A 21,426-nucleotide genomic window follows, 5' to 3' on the forward strand; every position below is an offset into this window, starting at 1 on the left:
TGGCCTTTATCTTTGTTGCTAAGGATCAAGCGGCAAAATATTTGTGCAAAGTGGGAAACACTCCAACAGCACAAACAGCATAATCTGTGTCTGTAGTTAGCAATAATGCCAGAAAGCCTAACTCATTCCAGCACTGAGGATGCTTTTTCATGTCTCAGGTTACCTCAAAGAAGGTTATATTGTTGTCTGCCCAAGTACCTTTGGTCCTCAACACTTTTCTTTTTTAGATTAAGAATGACCTTCAGTGGGGCAAGCCTGCTTAACTGCATGTAAAACCTTAAAGCACAAAAATCCCATTAAAAATCTCACACAATCGGTGATTTCCTTTGTGAGGTGAAACACTGACATGTTTATATACACTTTCCACTATGAGCAAGCAAAGATTTTTTTCCCTTATATAGATGATGTGCAATCGCAAGAAATCATCACAATGTCTTCTCTTTAATGTGTACAAAATATTTGGCAAATTTCAGTATTTCATCTAGGAATTATTACAAAACCCACAGTTTTTTGGCAACTCTGAATCTTTCATGTTTCTTAGGTGGTCTGAAATACTTGTTTTCCCAAACCTGAAAAATGGATATATTGTTTTTCTACAGAAGCAAATGTACAGTTGCAACATGTATTAGGAAACATTCCTCCTTTTTCTTTATCTTCTTCCTGCCCTGGTTGCAATCCACTCTATCTTACCAAGTTAAGACAACAGACTTGCAAATATTTATGCATTTCAGCAGCTGTAATTACACAAAGAGCATCATTGATTTCTTCAGCTGCTCACGTATTCACCAACATGCACGTCTGCCACACTGTGCCCAAGAAGGGCTGCAACGGTTTGCAGCAGAGCACATGCAAACCACTGTGGTCACTAGGCAAGACTTCTTTTTTAACCCCTGAAACTTATCCCCAGTTACCAAGCATGCAGCACACTGGATTTTATTTCAGCCAGGGAAGGCCCAGCCTGCAGTCGGGTGCTGAGGCAGCAGGGGCAGTTACCTGGGCCAGGCTGTTGGTGATGGACGGGATGCTGGTCAGACAGCATTGGCCACCACAACACCCAGGGCTACACTGCATGCCAGTGGAGGCCAAGGTTAAGGTAAAAGCAAGATACAGCATAACAAGAACAAGTAGGACTTGACGCCCAGTTTCAGAGCTGTGGCACGCTGGATGCCGTGAGGCTCTCTCTGGCTTGCATAACAGCATCCATTTGCCCTTTTTCCCTGGCACTGTGAGCACCAGCTTGCACACAGCCTCTCCCCAGCTGGCTCCCCTTGGTCAGGGGCTGGCCCACAGGCTGCCAGGCACCACCAGCCAGACCGGAACCTGCCCCACCCTGCTGGGGAACCAGCAGCAGGCAGGCCCCTCTACAACACCCACTACACTCCGCTGTGATGTCACAGCGCACCCTGTGCACAGGGTTGTTGCAAGTTATTAATACTTGTGTACTGAAGAGCTATGACTTACAAAGGGCAGAAGATACACATATTCACACATGGCAACCTGTGCTCGCCATGTTCCACGGAAAGAAATACTGCTGGATAACCCAAGTTTTACCATAAGCAGTCATGAAGGAGAGGAGGAGGGTATGAACAACGCCCTCAAACCACAGTAAAGTTGTTCTGCTACACTATGTAGCCTGTTCCTCTATGTTGGAGTGAAACAGGAGTAGCAGGGAAAGCCCGAAGTGCAATGGAAAAATATTACCCAAGAAAGAGAATAAAACCAAACCTAAAGCTTCAAAACAAGTGCACAGCTATCCTTGTTATAACAGTTTTTGGTGAGTTTTAAGTGCCAAAATTGTGCTGTGAGAACTTCAGCCTAACAGAAAATCCACACAGGTTGCCCACTGGAACAGTCTTCACCAGCTGTACATGAGCTTAGAAATGACAGAACTCAACGCTTCTCTTTAGTTGCATTTATTGTGCATGAATTTCAGTCACATTTTACTGCGTTTCATAGAAATTATATAAATTGATATACACAATCACATCAAAACCTGAGTTCTAAAACCAGAAACATTTGCACTCCTCACATGTTTACTATAAAATTGCACCTGCACTTTCAAGAAACAACAGTTAAGGAGGACAGTCTAGTGTTGACAGCAGCAAAACCTCCAATATTTTTTTCCTTTAAATGAGACAATCCCCATGTTTGTTGCACACAAAACAGTTTAGTTATTTCTAGAGTTGTGCCCTAGGACCAAAGTAGGATAGATTAATTTTCTTTTTCTTATATTCAACTACAAGACCACTCCTGATGAGAGACTTCTTCCCAGTTTTGACTAGTGATTACCCTGTCTCCCCACAGAGGTATTGGCTTTTAAAAATTCTTGGTCTACAATGGTAGACAAATTAGTACCCAGAACAGAATGGTTCTTTCACCAGCCTTCCCAATAAATCCACAAAGTAGAACCAAAAATTTTTGCTTCTCCAGCTTCTAGAAATACTGTTCTGTCTTCTGCTGCTCTTCAACTCCCAATATAACATCATTTTAACTTTTGAATCAAGATGACGACTTTTTTGAAGAGTCAAAGTAAAGAGCAAGGATGTGTGTAACTGATGCATCTTTAACAAAATCTCTAAACCCATCCAACACAAGTTAGTTACTAGATAAATGAAAAAGCTTACTCTCAAATATTTTTGTACTGTTAGTTCAGTCAGTAGAGTAGGAATCTTGCTGATTATTAGCTGACACAGACTCCTGGTAACAGGAAAGTCATCAGCCCTGAAGATCCCTCTTACAGGTTTTAAAGCCAGAATTCTGAACAACTGCTCCAATCACTTATCATGACATTGTTTTGTACCACACACTTAGATGTGAGATTTGCCATTCTAAGGCGCTCACTGCTGTTTATTTAATCCTAATTAATCCTAAATTGGATGCCAAATTTCTCCACTGGCACAGGAATCAGTTTCATTCCTTTTCTTGACAAAGGAGAAAGGATACCAATCTACTTTGTATAGTATTATTGAAGTACCCCATCTCTAACACTAGAAGTAATGGGACTCAGTGAGAACACATCTGGTCTCTGCTTCGGCACTAGAAACTGAGAAGACATTCTTAGTAAAGTCAGATTTTTCTAGACAACAAATTTGAATTGTAGAAATATACAATACTTTGGTAGTTTGAAGCTTAAAGGTTACAGCAGTACAAAATAATAGCAACAAGTGAATGATGTTAAACCATTACCTCAGGTCCAACTTAACCTATTAGGAATTAAAAATCCTTGAAGCTCCAGGAGTTTTTTCAGAACTGATGACTTACAGACAGCCAGAGTGTTCAGTTGTAACAGGTTTGCAGCGTATGCAGAGCTCCTTCTTCCAGCTTGACTTCTATTTCAAAATGTTAAAGATGATAGAAGAAGAGTCATCTGTACAGATCAGTCTGGATATTACATTACCTCATGTTCCCTCCAGAGCTCCAGCAGCAGTTTTCCAAATGCTGTTAAGTTTTGATTTGCTGAGATGTTAGTGCCAATAGTCTCTTGCTAAGCAGTGCATTGTGTCGCTGAAGATATTCTATTACATCTCCTTGCTTCTCAACTATCTCTTCTAAGCTTGAATTTTCCCTTAAAATAACAGACATGAATATGGGTTTCAGTAAATGACAGCAGCTTACAAAGTGTCAGAGCTAATTAACAAGTACTTAAACAAGTTGCTTCCTTCACTGTTACTTTTGTTGATCTCAACTAATTTTTGAGGGAGCAAGCAATCTACAACACCTACGTTTAACCTCCGTTTTGCATGAGAAGGCAGAAAAAAAAAAGTTTAACTAAACTGCATGCCACGCATACACAACTGAGTCACATATTTCCTCCTAGACAGTTACAGAAAAGTTGTAGCAGTATGAGGGTTCTTACTGTTTAACAAACTTCAGTTCACTGAGCCAGACAACATGCTAGAGTTGTACCAAAAAAATCCATGGCACCTTTTCCAAATACATTAGGAACCTTATTTAAAGCAGGCATAGTATTTTTGTTCAGCTATGGGGGATTATAAACTGTTTAAGACAAAATTTGATTAACCTGCAGTAGCATACATGATATACTACTATATACAGTGATATTATCTGTTACAATACCATAACAGCATCAGCACCAAACAGTTGTGCTATTTCAGATCTACAACCTCATGTATAGCTAACTTCCCACTTAAAATATCTCCAGTTTTCAGACATCCTTCATTTTAGTACTGCAGTGTTACTATCCTAGTTAAGTAAAGAAAACTTAATTGAGGAAAAAAAATAAAAGCAGTAAGAGTACAGGATTTTGTCAAATCTACAATTAGAAATTTTAAAGAATATAGCAAGAACAAGTACCAATGCCTAAGCATATTCCAGTCTCCCCTCACACATTATTTCTTCCTAGCTGACTTGGGAATTTGCCCTTAGTACATGTGTGAGCATCTCTGAGCTTAGAAAGTTGCTCCTCAGCCTTGCAGCATTTTGTAGAGGAACACTGCCCTTTTCACAGTTCTTAGAAAGTGCTGAGGAAGATTGCTAGACTGGAAAAAAAAAAAAAACCAACAACTTAGGTCCAATTAATAACCTACTATAGTTAAACTGGAAAAAAATAAAGAAAACAAGTTTTGTAGACAGAAAATTTGCAACCATAACCAGTAATCTGCACTACCTACTTAAAGCACAGAAGAAGTCCTGATCAATAGCTTAGGTTGTAGAGGTCATAATATGAAAAAAAAAAAAAAAAAAAAACAACAACAACAAAAAAAATTTTTACAATCAGGGTCAACTGTCGGGCTGACAGGATTCACTTTTCAATAGACCTTAACTCTCAAGGGAAAGAGAGTCAGAACTGTATAGAGCTGAATTAAAATAACAGTTTTGCAATTAGTTCTCACAGGAAGTTTGCACTCTTTAATCAAAAATAATCAGAGCCTTTTCCTCAGCTGGTCATTGTTGCAGACTCCTTCCCTGGGCATTTGAGAAATTCTCAGGGGAGAAGCTGAATGAGAAAGGAATGAGGTCCACCATGCATTCACCATGGTGTTTCTATCAAGATGGAAGTCAGATATTGTATCAAAATTCAAGACAACTCTAAATCCTTCCTGTATCCTGGACATCTACTTCCAAGTTCCATAAAAGCACATGCACGCTGCATTTGTGACACCAGGGGAAGTGCCGAAGTATTAGTCATCTCTGCACTTCAACTTTTTACTAAGGCACACATACAGAAGCAAGTCATACTGTATTAGAAAATTTCTAAATAAATTCTTATATAGAAATCCATGCTAGTTTTGATGTTTGCTTTCGTTAAGTCATATCAGACTCATTTCAGCAACTGGAAGATGTTCAAGCAGTCAGAAGGTAAACAAAGGACAAACAAGCAGTCTCAGTGCTTGTGAGGTGAATACTGGATAGCTTCTCTATCTCACTGAGACCTTTCTTAAAGTGCCCCATCCACCTTTGAAGTTCTTTCCCAAACTAGAAACATATTCCAAATCCCTTGCTAGAATCTTCCGTCCAACTGCTGGCACAGAACAAAGCTGCAAAGATCTCTTCTTCATCTATCAACTGCCCACAATGCATTTCCTTCTCTGACAGAACTGGTTGAAGAAGTTAGGCTTCTGTAGGCATACTTTAAGTAGCAGCGTAAGACACCAGTATCTTTCCTCAAGCTCTCATATAAAGTCAACTAAACCAGATTAAGCAGTTATTTATAGCACATTAAAGATTCACGTAACCAGCCATAAATGGTCAAATCTGTCCTCAATTTCTGTCCTCATGTCTGAGGATTTCTGTATAGTAACAAGTTGCTATTACTATGTAAAAAGTACAAGACCATGCTGCTTCTCATCTGTGCATGTAAAATGGCAGCCTTAAGCATATGGTTTTCTTCAGAACTATTATTCCCACCTCTGCTTTGGTCGACAGATTGAATATTATATTTAAGTCTACAGAAAGTAATGCAATTACTTCAGTCAGTGTTTCCTATATTACCATGGCTGAACACAGCACAAGATTAATTAGAAAATCTTACCTGAATCCAACTTCTGAGGTAATGTGACTAGGGTAGGCATACAGCTTTTCTTCTTCAATTATGTCAGGTCTTGGCTTTGCATGATTGAAATTGCTTATTTTCACTGCAACAAAGTTTTATAAATTAGTTGGAAAGCAACCAGAAAAAAAAAAAACCTTGAGAAGCTTTATCACCAGGCTCCAAGTTTAAAACAAAAAAAATCTGTAACAGATTATTATTATAAGATCACATTAGGATAGGAGACAGAAAGACAATAAGTGAATCTGGAGAGTGAGGAGGAAGGAAAGAAAAAGTAGAATCTCTCTCTGCTCATTTCTGAAATGGCTGTGATAAGTCAGTGGTGGTTTGGTGGGGTTTAATTTAGTTTCTTCTTCAGTCCTGCTGCTTAAGAGACCTCAGTGAAGTGAAGACCTGAATGAGAAAGCTTGAACAAACTTCTTAACATTTGCAAAGTTTAATCTGTCCCCTAAGAGAGGGCGAAACCTTAGTTGCCATTGAGAGAATACTGAGATTCAGTCTTCAAACTTAGGCCATAAATTAAACAACACACCATTAAAAAGTTGTAAGAAGTTTTGACACTAGTATCTAGGTCAGAACTTCTAACTTAAGCTCTTTGATAAATACCATTTTAACTAGACTACCTGCAAGGAAGCAGCAGCTTGTCTGCCTGCTCTAGAACTAGAGCAGACTTGCTACAGAAAGCCATTGAATATTCAAACCAGAGAGGCTCTGTGATCAGCTTCACATTGTGAACCTTGCAATGAAAATATCTGAAGCCATTCTATCAGATCCTGATTAAGGAAATGTACCAAGAGATCTGGAATATGCATTCAGGATTCTGCACTTAGGGCTGCTTGTGAAGTAATACATTTAATGCCACTAAAAATGTGACACTCCAACTCTGTGAGAAATCCACATTACTGCAGCAGAGAAAAAAATGTCCTTGCAAGTCAATAATATGATGGGGTTTATTACAGGCCACTCTGCTAAAACAATGCCAAGACTCTCCAGAAGTTAACTGCAAGTTGGGCTCAAAGGTTAGTTATTTCTGTGATGGTATTCTACAAATAAAGCCACGAAGGACTGGATGTAGAATTCCCAACACGCATTGTTTGTGGGAATGTTAGTCTTTTTTTTCCAAGTGATGTTAGAACTACATAAGAAAGTCATTAAATATATAAACCTTTTTTAGTAACCTTTTAAAATTTGACTCCCTACCCTATCAATAACAAGCTTACAACAGTAAGCTGACATTTAGGAGCTGTCTGTTCATTCCATGCACATTTACTTTACTTGAACAACTTATATATGTCAAGTCTGTTATAGGTCAATCACAGCAATTCCTTGTAGATTTCTGAATCCCTGTCTCTGCATCCTACAGCTATACAAACATACGCTGCTGAACGGAAATAATTTTAAAGTAAGGCACTACTTCACAGGACACCAGCCATCATGCATTTCATAAGAGCTCCAACAAGCATGAAAAAAAATATCTAGAATTAAAATCAGGTATTCCATGCCACCACTTCCATTTGTGAGGTAGTAATATTTAAATTAAGTCAGGTACGTGAACCTTCTACAGAGAAGCATTTATGCCTCATTCTAGTAGTTAAGAATTAATTACTCCACCATGGAGAAACAGTGTATGAACTGGTGCTGCCTCCCCTGCAAAAATCAGGGGTAACAAACTAACACAAGAAAAGGGTTGATCATGAGTTGCTAGTGCAAAGTGACCTTAATCTCCCTATTGTTGCTCAGCGACATTAGCTGATACTATCTTAACAGCAAGTGGCATCTGCCAAGCGCTCACCTTGCAGAGGGGCACTCTAGCCTCGAGCAGAAGAGTGCCCTTAAAACTATGCTACTAAAGAAGCTTCATGCTTCCATCCAGTCACATACTCTGCTTTGTTTGAGAGAAAAATTATCCGAGTGTCACTACTACTACGTATTTTCAGGCTATTTTGAAAACTGGCCAAATACATTCATTTTGCTTGAGAGCTTTAGCTTGATGCTTGAAATGTTAAAAAAACCTAAAACACCACCACTACACACAAGACAGACATGCATGCAGTCTCTTAGCTTACCTCAGCATGTATTGGGATGGAAAACAAGAAAACAAGTTACACCATGCACTGGAAAAGGCAGCCTAGGGTGACTTGAGGTCTTCCCCATCCTGAGGCAAGTGTTAAGTTACATAAAAATTAACCCTAGTTTTGCATATCAAGCTTTGGAGAATGAAGCTTAGACTGTTGTTTTGGTGTTACTGAGGAAATAAAGTAGCTGTTACCAAATGGAACTGGTTTACTCCTTCCTAGCAATGCAGCTCTGCCCCTCCTTCATCTCGGTTCCAGGACTCACTGGACCCTTCAAGCCTCCTTCAGCTGTAAAGCAGAACATTACACCCTGCAACTTCCTAGTAAAAGTTGATTAATGGATTTGATGGGCACAGGAACTGGCACAGTACAAGCTAGGAAACAACACGCTTTTGGTGACAAATAAGCGGAAAGGTAGTTTGAGAACTCTTATGGAAGTCCAGGCTCAGACCTTACTACTGTGAAGGTCAACCTTCTTGCAGTTGCTTATCCTTTTCTGCCAGGGTAAGATACACACAGCGTAGCTCCTGGAGCTAAAAAGAGGCCTCAGGGTAAGAAATAGCATTTCACTGGAATTCCTGACACTCTAATAAAGTTCTGCAATTTATCTCTTAGTTCCTGAATTTCCCAGGAAAGTAAGTATGTGTATGCAAAGGGACGGGACGACCTCCAGCATTCCTGGAATAGTTCTCTAGGACTGCCATGCTTGTGTTCCCTCATCATGGCCTTTATTCCTCCAGATGATGGTTAGTCTACTTGAGCCACGCTGGTCCATTCAGGGGAAAGCCGGATAAACCTACAGCACTCGTGCCTCTGCACAGTTATAAGAGAAGGATATAGTTTACATTTGGGACCTTATTTCTTGTTGCAGGAGAGTCAAGAACAGATTTTATTTCCTAGATGACCAAGCTACTAAGTAGTATTTCTCCATGTGTCATTATATTACTAAGAACATACCAAAGTTTTCTTTTCCAAAAGACATCCTAGATTAGTTATGAAATCACAAAAGAAGTCAGATTAACACAAATACTGACCATCATAGAAATGGCTTTTACTTTAAGTTTTAAGCTTCATCCAGTTCTGAAGGAGGTATTTCCACTCTCCCTTCTCCTGTTTGACTAGAAGTCAGGAGCAAACTAAGTTTTGCGCATTGATTTTGTTCTCCCCACCTCCAGAAAAACTAGTGCTACTGAGGCTACTCAGCTAAGGTGTCATCCCCTTGTTTGTAGCTGGACATAATCAGAAAGTAACGTCTCAGAAGCAGGAGGATGAACTATATAACTCAAGAGCAGGAACTATATGTCATTTAAATAGACATGGACTTCACAGTAAACATCTCTAGTTTTCTCTGGACAACAAAAACAATTGCATTTTTTAGCATCTTGTACCTTTTCCATGTTTTTTTTTTTTTCCCCAACTCAGTTATTTTCATTTGAGTTAATGCAAGCCATAACACCAAATGGTCTTTAATATAAGATCAGATAAAATGATCTGATTCAAGCATTTCTTAATTAACATTTTAGATGTTAGTTCTGCAATGGTTTAATGGAAAGGGATTTATCAAGTCTTGGTAAGTTACACTAAACCTAAAAGCAGACAGTGCCAACAGTGACAGTACAGAGACAGTAAAAGCAATGCCTCAGTTTTATGAGGCAATATCTTACTTCAGTACTAGCACAGATTCCAAAAGCCATAATTTATTTTTTTTTTAAACATTTATTAGAGGGAATCTTCCATTTTAGTGACAAAGAGGAACTGAAGCTTTTGGGATGGGATCAGGGAAAGAGGAAAAGTACTGCACAATGACACTATCAGCTACGCAAGTCCCACATGTAAATCCCAGAAGCAGTTCTCATTAAGCCAGCTAGCTATTGCTGCTTCACAGCTTGTGGTGCACACATTTGAAAACACACTCCTAAACAAACAGAGAAGCCTATTCACAGGACACTTCTCCAATGATTATGCATTTATTGCCACTTCACTGGATCAACAGCTTTGAGATAACATGAAGCTTTAATTTAGCAGCACTTGGAGACCAAATCAAGCCTGACAGCCTTACCATTTGTTTTAGATTTGCCTTCTCCTACAAGCACAGAATCATTCTCTATTTATAGTTGCAGTTAAATGTCTTAGGGTACCCCAAGTGAGCTATTGTGAGGGCAAACAAAACATATATGAATAGCATCTATAATAAGTTTCACTCAAGAAGTCAAAAATTGTCTCTCTCACCTGTGTAAATCACTAAGCATATCAGGGAGGTAATCAGCTCCAGGCCCAGGACTCCCAGGATAAGATACAGGTACACTTTACTGTGATCAGGAAAGGAATGCTGTATTGACAGAATCAAAAGCAGGGCTGCATTACCTAGAAAACAAATATTTATGTTACAGGTGTAACAATTTCATTGGCTGTTTAAAATAACTTAGTACTCTCTCATTCTCAGTATTTGCATTAGGCTGCAGCATTTCAGTAATGCTTTCCCATTTCATGCCATACTTGCCTCTTTGGCTAGCTTCCCTAACACAGGTGATGCAAGCTTACAATTGCTGGCAGCAAAATGAGGTTTCCATTTCAGCATTTGACTGTAATGGTAGAGAGTTATGGGTTTTCTTTTGTTTTTTAAGTTAGAAAAAAAAATAATCAATGAGTGGAAGAAATGCACTACAACACCTAATATATATGTGTGGGCTTAAACAGTTTCTAGCCTTGTTGCCACTATCCATCCCCAAAACTGCTTGCAGACTATTAATTTCTTTCAATTCCTAAGAGGTCACATCAGTCAATTCAAAGTGAGAAGATGTTTTCCTTCAGGTGCTGGATTTTAAATTTATTTATAAGAGGGTAACAGAGCAAAAAAACCAAACACCTTTACTTCACAGGGAGATACTTGCATAAGCTTGCAGTTGCCTGGCTATTATCTTAATTCTTGCAAGTTACTGAAAGTTTAACTGAAACAAGCACAATTAGTCAAGGAGAGCAAGTGTTGAATTACAGACCTAACAAACACTGTTAATAACATTTCCCACTCTGTATCAGAGGATACAGGCACCCAGAGAGCAAGGAGGTGGTTGGTGACAGCCGACATGGCTTCACCAAGAGCAGATCGTGCTTGACCAATTTGGTGGCCTTCTATGACGGGGTGATGGCATCGGTGGACAAGGGACAAGCAAGGGATATCATCTACCTGGACTTGTGCAAAGCTTTTGACACTGTCCTGCACGACATCCTTCTCCCTAAACTAGAGAGGCATGGCTTTGATGGACGGACCACTCGGTGAATAAGGAGTTGGCTGGATGGCTGAACTCAGAGAGTGGTGCTCAACGGCTCAATGTCCAAGTGGAGACTGGTCACGAGTGGTGTCCCTCTGGGGTCTGTGTTGGGCCCGGCCCTGTTCAACATCTTTGTCGGCAACATGGACAGTGGGATAGAGTGCACCCTCAGCAAGTTTGCCAATGAAACCAAGCTGCGTGATGCCGTCGACATGCTGGAAGGGAGGGATGCCATCCAGAGGGACCTGGACAGGCTGGAGAGGTGGGCCCGTGCCAACCTCATGAAGTTCAACCAGGCCAAGTGCAAGGTCCTGCACATGGGACATGGCAATCCCAGGCATAAATACAGGCTGGGCGGAAAATGGATTGAGAGCAGCCCTCAGGAGAAGGACTTGGGAGTGCTGGTGGATGAGAAGCTCAACATGAGCAAGACAATGCGCCCTTGAGGCCCAGAAGGCCAACCGCATCCTGGGCTGCATCAAGAGGAGCATGGCCAGCAGGTGAGGGAGTTGATTCTCCCCCTCTACTCTGCCCTGGTGAGACCCCACCTGGAGTACTGTGTCCAGTTCTGGAGCCCCCAACACAAGAAGGACATGGACCAGTTGGAGAAGGTCCAGAGGAGGGCCACGAAGATGATAAAAGGGCTGGAGCACCTCTCCTATGAGGACAGGCTGAGAGAGTTGGGGCAGTTCAGCCTGGAGGAGAGGAGGCTCTGGGACGACCTTATAGCGGTCTTCCAGTACCTCAAAGGGGCCTACAGGAAAGATGGGGAGAGACTGTTCAGTAGGGCCTGTTGCGATAGGACGAGGGGTAATGGTTTTAAAATAGAGGGAGGTAGATTTAGATTAGATATTAGGAAAAAATTCTTTACAATGCAAGTTGTAGAACACTGGAACAGGTTGCCCAGAAAGGTGGTGAACACCCCATCCCTGGAAACATTCAAGGCCAGGTTGGATGAGGCTCTGAGCAACCTGATCTAGTGGGGGATGTCCCTGTTCCTTGCAGGGGATTGGACTAGATGACCTTTGAAGGTCCCTTCCGACTCTAACCATTCTATGATTCTATGACAGCGTGTAAAGAATTTTCTTTCCTGCAGAAATGCTAAAACCAGCAACTGGATAAAGCACTAAGTATATTAGGACAGCTAACACAGCTAGGGGACTGTACAGTTCTCTTTCATACTGTTAAGCAACTGAACTGTCAGGATGGAAGTGGTATTAGCATCAGTTAGCATGGCAGGGAGTTTGCAGCAATGGATCTAGCCACCGTCTGAACTACAAATGATTTACATCAAAAGTCTGCAGCACACACCTGTTTGCACCTGAACATTTACACATGCCCAGGGTTTGCCTGCTAGGGTAGAAGTGAGCTCCATCTAAGACTGAAGACAGGGCTAAATATTCCAGATATCACAATAAGCAGAAATAGCCCTTTTACTCTCTTGAAACATCCTTAAACCTGCTGTAGCCCTGATTCTGACACTACACTCCAAACACATCTTTATCTCCAGAGCTCTATCTAGTGGCCATAGCCTGAAGTTTTGCACATCCAAACCGACTAGCTCTTTTGGTGACTGAGTGGAAAGAAACACAGGGTTTTATATAGAGCAGGACCATTTAACTTATCAATTCTGGTGAAAAAATTCCTACTCCAGTTACTCAGATGATTTACAGAAGGGAGGTGGGATAAGAGGCAAAAATACTGTAAAGCCACCACTGTTACCCTTTTCCCTTCCTATTTTTCTGTGAAAAATCCCCTTGAGTTAGACGGATTTTAGATTTGTTGAAGTAGTTTGTTAGAAAAGCTACACCAGCTAATCGTACCAACACTTCTTTCAGCTCCACTGGCCAGCGATATAACTTCGAATGTATAGTTAAACCACTCCCATACACCAACCTTTGTTCCCAGAAAATAGAAAAAGGCAGTCAGAAGTAGAGCTGAATGTTAGACATAGCCCCACTGAAGATAAAAAAAAAAAAAAAAATTATTGAATTACTGAGCTTGAAAAGAAGAGTAGCACACTTCTTGGAAGGACTAGCAGTCTTGCCACATATCCAATTAGGCTAATGAGCATGCAAATCAAGATCACCAGCAGCCAAACACAGACTTTACAGGTTGAACATTTTATGGCTGAAGACTAGATGCAAATGACTAGATGTTTTGCTCCACTTCACACTTGTGGGCATTTTTCCACTACAGTTTCTTTACAACGTGCACCTGGTAGGCCAGAAAGGTCAGTCAGGAGGTCCATCTGACTAAAATAAACATCGTTTATAAATGCTCACAGGCAAGTTTTTAAAAGTTCATAGTATATAATATATGTTTATATATAAACTGTTCAGTCTATTCAGTCATAATTTAAAACTTTGGAAGGAAAAAAAACCAAGAAAACAAGTTCATCTCACCTGTGGAGTGTATCAGCAGTGGAAGCCCTTTTAGATGTCTTGTTGATCGGTATATTGAGAAGTAACCTCTGCTTCTGACTTTACTGTGGTGGTGCTGGATGTATCGTTCAAAAAAGACATGCAGAATCCACAGAATTACTTTTGCAATTATTATGACAGTCTGCACTTTAAGTGGGTGAGTGTAGTTTCCAGGGCACTTATCCTGATACGGATTGGGGTAAGAACAAAACATAGCTGCTAAAAATGCTAGAACAACAAAAGCAACCTGGAAGAGAAAAGAAGAGAGGAAAACTCTTAAAGTCAACATTTACCTATAGAAAAACAGCCTTATGTAATTTATTCATTATATATTACTTTCTTAATTTATTTTATTAGAGTTGAGATAATGTAGAAACATTAGACACCTACTCTAACCACTACATGTCATTCTGGGAACATATTCATGACTGAAATTGCTAAGTAGAGGATTGTCTTCCAGGAGGGTAACAGTGTCCAGCTGAACAGAGCCGAGAATCATCACTCTTCCCAGAATTCCTCTAAATCAATTTCACTGTTCCTCAAGTCTCCCCTACATAGTGAATTTCTCTTATTTCTGGACTCTCTTTACTATCTTTTTACTTTAAGAGGAACTTCATTTACACTCCCTCAAGAAAAAAAAAAAAATCACATCTTCAGATTAATTCAGTTTCATTTGTTACTGCTCTGCAGTGAAAGTCAACCCTTTACTAAATCCATTAAAAATAATCTCCTATGACATTAGGGAAAAAGTGAAACATCATCATATTAACTGACAAAGTGAATTATTAATACTGGGCAGGAATATTTGCCAGTTGGTAAACATACTAAAAATGATTACCATCAGATTTTTCCATTTTGCTCAGAATTTATGTCAGAATGACCACACTATAGTCAGATTATACATACACTTATTCTTCAGATTAGCACCATTATGCCACAACTTTTCCTGTCTTCTAGACTTCTCCAAATTTTCAGTATCAGCAGTGAACATTAGCAATCTTTTGGCCAACTAGAAGGCAGAGTCTTGGGTGGACATATTCTAGGGTATATGTATATAGACAGGGCTTTTTTTTTTTTTTAACCCTTATAGAATGCTTTTGTCATGGGAAATACTCTCTCTACTGTTTTCATTTGGTGAACAAGAAGATACAGTACTTTCTCATCCTGGTTCATTCTGCAGAATAGGAATATTTTCAAACAGAACTGAAAACAAAAACAACTACAACAATACAGAAGTAAATTGAGAGCTTGTATAGACAAGAAATTAATTTGCCTCAATTCTGCAAAAGCCTAATACCTCTAATATACTCAAAAAAGTGTCCGATGTTCTGCATCTCATAACTAATAGATATTCATACAATTAAGTACGGAAACAAAGCTAGCAAATGAAAGTCAGACACTTTCCTCCTTCAGTTCTGGTATGTTTCTAAGAGCCCACCATCTCCTTCCTACTCCCTTGAACTTATTTTTCCATATCTTTGTCATTTCTCAAGCAACTTCCTTCACAGAAATTAACCGTTCAGAACCACTTAATTACTCTTCATATGAATCGCCCTTAGCTTGCTCTGGCTTTCACCAGAGTTCGGCAACTGAAGGGAAGGGAGAAGAGCTTTCACACAATCATCATACCTAAAAGAGACATTATAGAAGACAGATGGTGGGAGGACAGAAAAAGAAAAAAAGTATGTTTTATATTATCCACAAGACCATTACATCAAATGCAAATTAAATCCCAAATTATGTTGAGATGGGTTAAGTAGCCAGATTACAAAGTGAAATAAGAGGGAGGGTTACCAACGAAACATTTGTTTAATCTATTATTTTACCACCTCCTTTTCTTACAAAGCTAAGGATAATCCAGCTCACCTATATTATATTTGGTCCATTTACTGTCTGGTTTGCCATTTTAAAACAGTAACACATCTAGCTCTACTCCCACCAAGAACAAAATGGCTTTATTGAACTGATGCAAGAAGGAATGGCCTAGCATTGCAACCCCTCTAATCTACTACAGTAGTGTATGAAAGAGGAAACAGGTAGCTGGCATTAAGGATGACATATAGTAAAGATGTTTTGTTTACATTTTCAGGTAGTCCAACAACACATACTTCACCTCAGCATAGGGTATTTTTATATACAAAAAAATCATACTAAGAAAGAGTAGCATTTAAGCTCAGTTTTGTGTATGCACATACACAGAGGGGATTAAGGAAAGACAAGGTTAATATAAAGGAATTGTTTCTAGCCTGTACGCTTTGTACTGCACTCCATAGTCTCCTGATAGGAGGTAGAACCCTGCAGAAAAGCAAGGCTTGGCAAAAGGAAAGCCACTCAAAAATCCAGCCCTACCACACTAGAGCATATCCTACCCCCACATTCCAAAATTGTGTGTACCTAGGCAGCTGTAGCAAAGCAGCTATTTGCTGCCTAACCCCATTTCTTGGAGTATTTCTTATCCACCCTCCTGTGCCAAGTTACACACAAATTACTTTACAGATGCATTACAACTCTACTGCATAACACTATGACGGCTTAACTGCTCCAGGATACTTGCCCCTTTGGCAGGCTGTGCATCAGAAGTGAACCTGGTGTCTCCTTATTCCACAAGGTTTGTGCACGCTTGCAGAAGCGGAGGGGAAGGAAATCCAGTAAGCTTGTTTTCCCCATCCATCTTTTCAGCAAGAAAGACAGCACCATTTTGTTTGGCAATTATAATGCTGTATTTCACCAACAGAAAATACTTCTCTAGTTTACACCAAAGACCAACTGGCTACTGCAGCAGATTCAGCAACAGCAGCAAGACTTTATCTAGAAAGGTGTGTGCTGACAGAGGCCTCAGCAGTTTTATCACTTCACCTCCCCACGCTTCTCTCCATTTGCAGGAGAACAGAAGTGATAAGGACAGAAGAGGCAGCAGTTTTCTAGGATCTGGGCGAGTAACATTTGGCTACATCAGTTATGGTAGTAGATAGTAAGGTCCCAAGGCTAGGCGGAAAAACATTTACTGCTGTACTACCAATGAGAGTATCTACCTTTGTAACAGAGACTTCAAGTGCCATCCTAATGGCACCAGAGTTGTTCTCACAGGGGAAGGGAATAAGGCTGGATATGCATTTTGCATTGGCAATTTTGGTAGTTTATTCAGCAGAAGCAGCCTTTCCTACATCTACTTGACAGACAGAGGGATGTTTCTTGATATTACTAAGAGGCCCACAAAATATTTACTTCTAAAATCAGAAGGCCAGGGCATATTGTTCAAACAGCTTTATGCAGCTGCCCAAAGAGAGACCTCAGAGGTATGTGCTTTTAAAGCTCTGGCAGAGAGCATGTTTTGCAGAGCACTGGCCACAGAATTTTTTGTTCGAGATCAAATGAAGCTCTAAAATAGCTAGCATGACATACATACATGTCTTGTGTACTCTCTGGCTTTATATACACACTATAACGAGGTCAGTTTTAGTGGCATTATGCAAGTACCTTTCAGTTAGATCTTAGGATCAGAGTTCTTCATCCTTCCTTCTTCATCTTTGGTTTCCACACGCTCACAAGCAACAGTAAGCCTCTCTGGCTTATCAAGGATAAACTCACTACTAGGCTGGAGCATTTCTACTTCTGTCTACCAGCCTCAAAAAGGCCTTCATGCTGTTAGGTATAAGAACTGTGTTTTTCATCCTTAACCCCTAGAAAGCAGAGCAGGCAGTAACATTTGGATTCCTTTCTGTCCATCCACTACCACAGAAAACCCCTGGAGCACATCCATCTTTTCTTGTTTAGTCACCATAAGAAATACCTTAAGTCTTTCCTGTGACATTAAGTTCAGCCTCCAGAATGTATGGCATCAAAGTTATCTTAGCCCTCTGTGACTAGTCTAAGCACTTCTATAGTATTATTATTTTAAACGCACATTTCCAACAGCAGAGAAGGACTACTACTTAAAAGGATTTTCTTCCTAACAAGATGTGTCATAGCATGTTAGCACCAACAAACAATCAGAAGGAGAACGCAGCAAGCATCATGTAGCATATACATTGTCAAAATTAATTGTCAAGTAAGACTTCACTGGTTTGGAAGAACAGTATGCAAATCTCAGAAGAATCTTGTCCACGTGCACAGTAAGAATTCAGAATAGGGACAGCAAATTTTCATAAGGAAATCATGCTTCTTAAACTTACATGTATTAGCAACAGAAAATTGGCAAGAAGAACTGCTGGGATAGCATGAAATCTTGGCCTCAGTTGGGAATGCAGTGTATGAGACGAAATAAGCGGTGCATCCAGTAGAGGATCATCTTCCAAACTCTGTGTTATTTCCAAGGAACCCTGGAACAAAAGGGAAGGGCAAAGAGTAGTAACAGGTAAGCCCAAAAAGTAAAGTACAAAGTTTTAGTAATTTCCTGTTAGCAAATCAAGCTTTGGGGAAAAATACTGGGTTCATATCTTGAGACAAGCTCTTAAGTTCTAGGAAAACCCTCACTACACTTTTATCTAAGAACTCAGCCTCTGAGGAATCCAACACTAATCTACCTCCCAGCACCACACCAAGTCTTCAGGAACTTTAGTCTTTAAAGTGTATTACAAGTATTTGAGCATCACTCCTGAGAAAAGCTACAAGCATGAGTATGTTTATGTGAAAAGGTAGAAGAAGTGACAACTAACATTTCTCTCACACACTTTGTACAAGTATGCAAGAGTCCTTGTTATTCTTGCTTCTGTCCAACTACAGTTAGAGGCAATAAGAGAACTGCAGTGTACCAGTAACAGCTTCAACTGATTCAGCTGCTGACACCACTGACATGTCAGAACACCCGCAGCAGCAGTTCAAACTGAACCTAGGCAAGAAAGAAGGAGCATTTCAGAGGGAAGATGATGCTACCCAGCACTGGGAAAGACATTCTCTGCTTTCACTAGACAGCATGCAGCCCTCACTTGTCACATTAGCACCAAATATTGGGGCTTTGACTAATGTTTTGGCTATGCAAGTTTCCAGAAGTAACTTTAAGTTAAAAAAAAAAAAGTAAAACTAAGAATGAGTGGAGGGAAAAATCTTTTCTTGTGGACAAGAACTTGCGCCAGGGCTATACATCTCTGTTCCTTCCAGGCCACGACAGTCATTCAGGACTCTGAGAGAGTTGGGATTGTTTAGTCCGGAGAAGAGGAAGCTCAGGGGAGATCTCATTGCACTCTATAGCTTCCTGAAGGCAGGTTGTGATGAGCAGGGGTTTGGCCTCTTCTCCCAGGCAACAAGCAGGACCCGAGGAAATGGCCACGAGTTGTATCAGAGGAGATTTAGATTGGACGTGAGGAAAAACTTTTTCTCTCAAAGAGTGGTAAGGCACTGGAACGGCCTGCCCAGGGAGGTGGTGGAGTTGCCGTCCCTGGCAGTGTTCAAGAGGCGGCTTGATGAGGAGCTACAAGATATGGTTTAGTACCTGTGGCAGCAATGGTAGTGGGAAGACGGTTGGACCAGATGATCTTATAGGTCCCATCCAACCATGTGATTCTATGATTTAATAAATCTGAAGCAGCCTCTATGAATGCTCAAGTTTCCCTCTTCACATTCTGTTGTGTTCCAGGCCATGACTTGCTTGCTTCAAAAGATAAAGAAACTTGAGATTCCCAATCAAGTTTTGGCTTCTGTCATCCTGAGCGATACCAACTACAGCCCAGAACAAGACAAGTTTAGACCCCATCCCACTCCAGACTTCCGAGTATTCAGAGAGACATGCCCAGGTTCACTGGGATGTTTACTGCATTTAAATTGAGGACTTCTTACCATGACAGAAAGCAGCATAAACCTCAAGACAAGTGAAGCATGTCACTCTTCTAGATACCAGCAAAAGGAAGAGAGATAAAGAAGTTTTGGGATTAGATCAAAGTTTATACTTCATGTTAACCAGGACAATGTAGATTGGCTCCCCTGCGTTATTTCACAGCTACCTACAGTGAAGGAACTAGTAGTCGTCACGGGTTATTTCAGTCAGCAATCATTTTTATTTTAGTACCACGAACGTCACACTTGCCCAACCATAGAAAAACGTGAACAGGCCTCCCCCACTTATTTGATACCTTTCAATTAGTGCAGTCTTTGGCTGTAAACAATCCTTGCTGACATACCTGCCTGCTACGATGACCTTTTACTACAGACCTCAAGGTTTACAGATAGCACTCCTCTTACATCACTGATCTAAAATCCAGAAGCAAGAGTACAAAGATGCCCTCTGTTCCTCATCCCCCATTTTCAGAGGTCAGGTATAGTTTTAAGCTCTGAAAGCATGTGGCAGGACCAGCACTCCAGCAGCCAACACAGTCCATCACAGAATTAATAGCACAGCTAACAGCTCACACCTCTCACAAAGACAGTGACCCTCCTTAGGAGAATATCCTTTGTCTGCTGGGAATTGGTGAACTCATCACTTCTGCAGTATCACCACAGATCAGCGCCCTCCTTCACAGACAGGAGTTTCATCAGAACATGTTTGATCACGTTACTTACTGAAGACTGGCTACAATCCACCTTTGCCTCCTGAAGCACTGCTAGCGTGGGGAAGCGCTGGGCGACACAACACCTGGTCAGGGAGGTTATTGCAGGGAACGTGGGGAGGAGGGGAATTAAAGCAAGAGAGAGGATGATGCCATGCAGTCAATCTGACACTAAAAAAAAAAGCCAAAAAACCTAGCAAGTGTCCTAATTATATCAAACACAGGTTTCGTTTAATTAAGATGATCTAAACCCACAGCTGTTAAAAGCCAAAACGCCTTTAAAAAAAAAAAAAAAAGAACCAAAGAAGAAGAAGGGGCCTTCTGCCAGGCACTGATGTTACCCCCAGCACAGGTGAAGGCTTCCTGAGCCGCTCCCAGCCTGTGACCGCCGCCGCAGCCCAGCACCGCGCGGAAGAGGAGGAGGAGGAAGAGGAGGAGGGCAGGCAGGGACAGGCACAACACGGCCACCAAGCCTTGCCCGCACAGGCTTCCAGCTGGGGGCGGGGGGGGGGGGGGGGGGGGCGGGGGGGGGAGGGGGGGCGGGGACGACACCGCAGGAAACACCCAAATAAACAGAAAAGCGCCGTGGCCACGCCCGCGCGCAGCATATAAACAAACCAGGGATGACACTTACAGGATCTGCCTGTGGAAAAAAAAATAACCCAGAAGAACTAAACAAGCTACACGAGCAGCCCCGGTTAATTTAATAACCTCGATTACAGCCAAGCCCCCGCTTCAGTTACTCGCGGGTATTCCGAACACGGCTGGGGAGGGGCGGCAGCCCGGCCAGGGAGCGGCCCCGGCGGCCTCCTTTACTTCCGAAACGGCCATTTGCAAGCAGCCTCGGCCGGCTGCTCCCCCCGGAAGAAGAAGCAAAACCCTTCAGCGCTCAGTACAGAAAACAGCAGAGAGAAGTGGAAGGAAGAGACGAAACGCAAAGCGAGACGGCCCTCCCCGGCAGCGCCCGCCGTTTAACCGAGGCACCGCCGCCCCGCCCGCACTCACGTTGTCCGGGTCCTGCCGCCGCCTCCCCGCCGTCAGCGCCATCTCCGTTCCCCCCCACCGCCGCTCCGGCTGTATTTAATCGGCGGCCCCGCTGGCCAAACGCAGGCTTCGCCGCCCCGCCATGAGCCTTCCCGGCTGCTATTGGGCCCGAGCTGCGCCGCAGCG

The 21,426-nt window shown here is 41.5% G+C and overlaps 1 protein-coding gene across 2 annotated transcripts; it reads right to left on the reverse strand.

Moving 5' to 3' along the window:
* Positions 1-1,897: 1,897 nt before the first annotated feature.
* TMEM192 (transmembrane protein 192) lies at positions 1,898-21,335 on the reverse strand. 2 transcript variants are annotated; one of them, XM_086746654.1, is made up of 6 exons: positions 21,262-21,335; positions 17,950-18,096; positions 13,760-14,024; positions 10,315-10,449; positions 5,993-6,095; positions 1,898-3,565 (listed from the first exon to the last, which is right to left on the reverse strand). In XM_086746654.1, the coding sequence occupies exons 1-6, from the start codon at positions 21,301-21,303 to the stop codon at positions 3,442-3,444; spliced, it is 816 nt and encodes a 271-aa protein (XP_086602780.1). In that variant the 5' UTR covers positions 21,304-21,335; the 3' UTR covers positions 1,898-3,441. The 2 variants fall into 2 exon arrangements, with proteins under 2 accessions (XP_086602780.1, XP_086602781.1); XM_086746655.1 differs by lacking the exon at positions 21,262-21,335 and adding an exon at positions 19,550-19,599.
* Positions 21,336-21,426: the final 91 nt, after the last annotated feature.

This window comes from Chlamydotis macqueenii, chromosome 4, assembly GCF_036417535.1.
Source record: "Chlamydotis macqueenii isolate bChlMac1 chromosome 4, bChlMac1.mat, whole genome shotgun sequence".
Lineage (NCBI taxonomy): Eukaryota > Metazoa > Chordata > Aves > Otidiformes > Otididae > Chlamydotis > Chlamydotis macqueenii.

What these genes read in the sequence shown, in the direction of transcription:
- TMEM192 (XM_086746654.1), bottom strand. Translation starts at nt 21,303, where the DNA reads ATGGCGCTGACGGCGGGGAGGCGGCGGCAGGACCCGGACAAC. An exon ending in GGCGGCAGGACCCGGACAAC is followed by an intron (nt 18,097 to 21,261) that starts GTGAGTGCGGGC and finishes CTTTTGTTCCAG; the next exon opens with GGTTCCTTGGAAATAACACA. An exon ending in ACCTCAGAAGTTGGATTCAG is followed by an intron (nt 3,566 to 5,992) that starts GTAAGATTTTCT and finishes TGTTATTTTAAG; the next exon opens with GGAAAATTCAAGCTTAGAAG.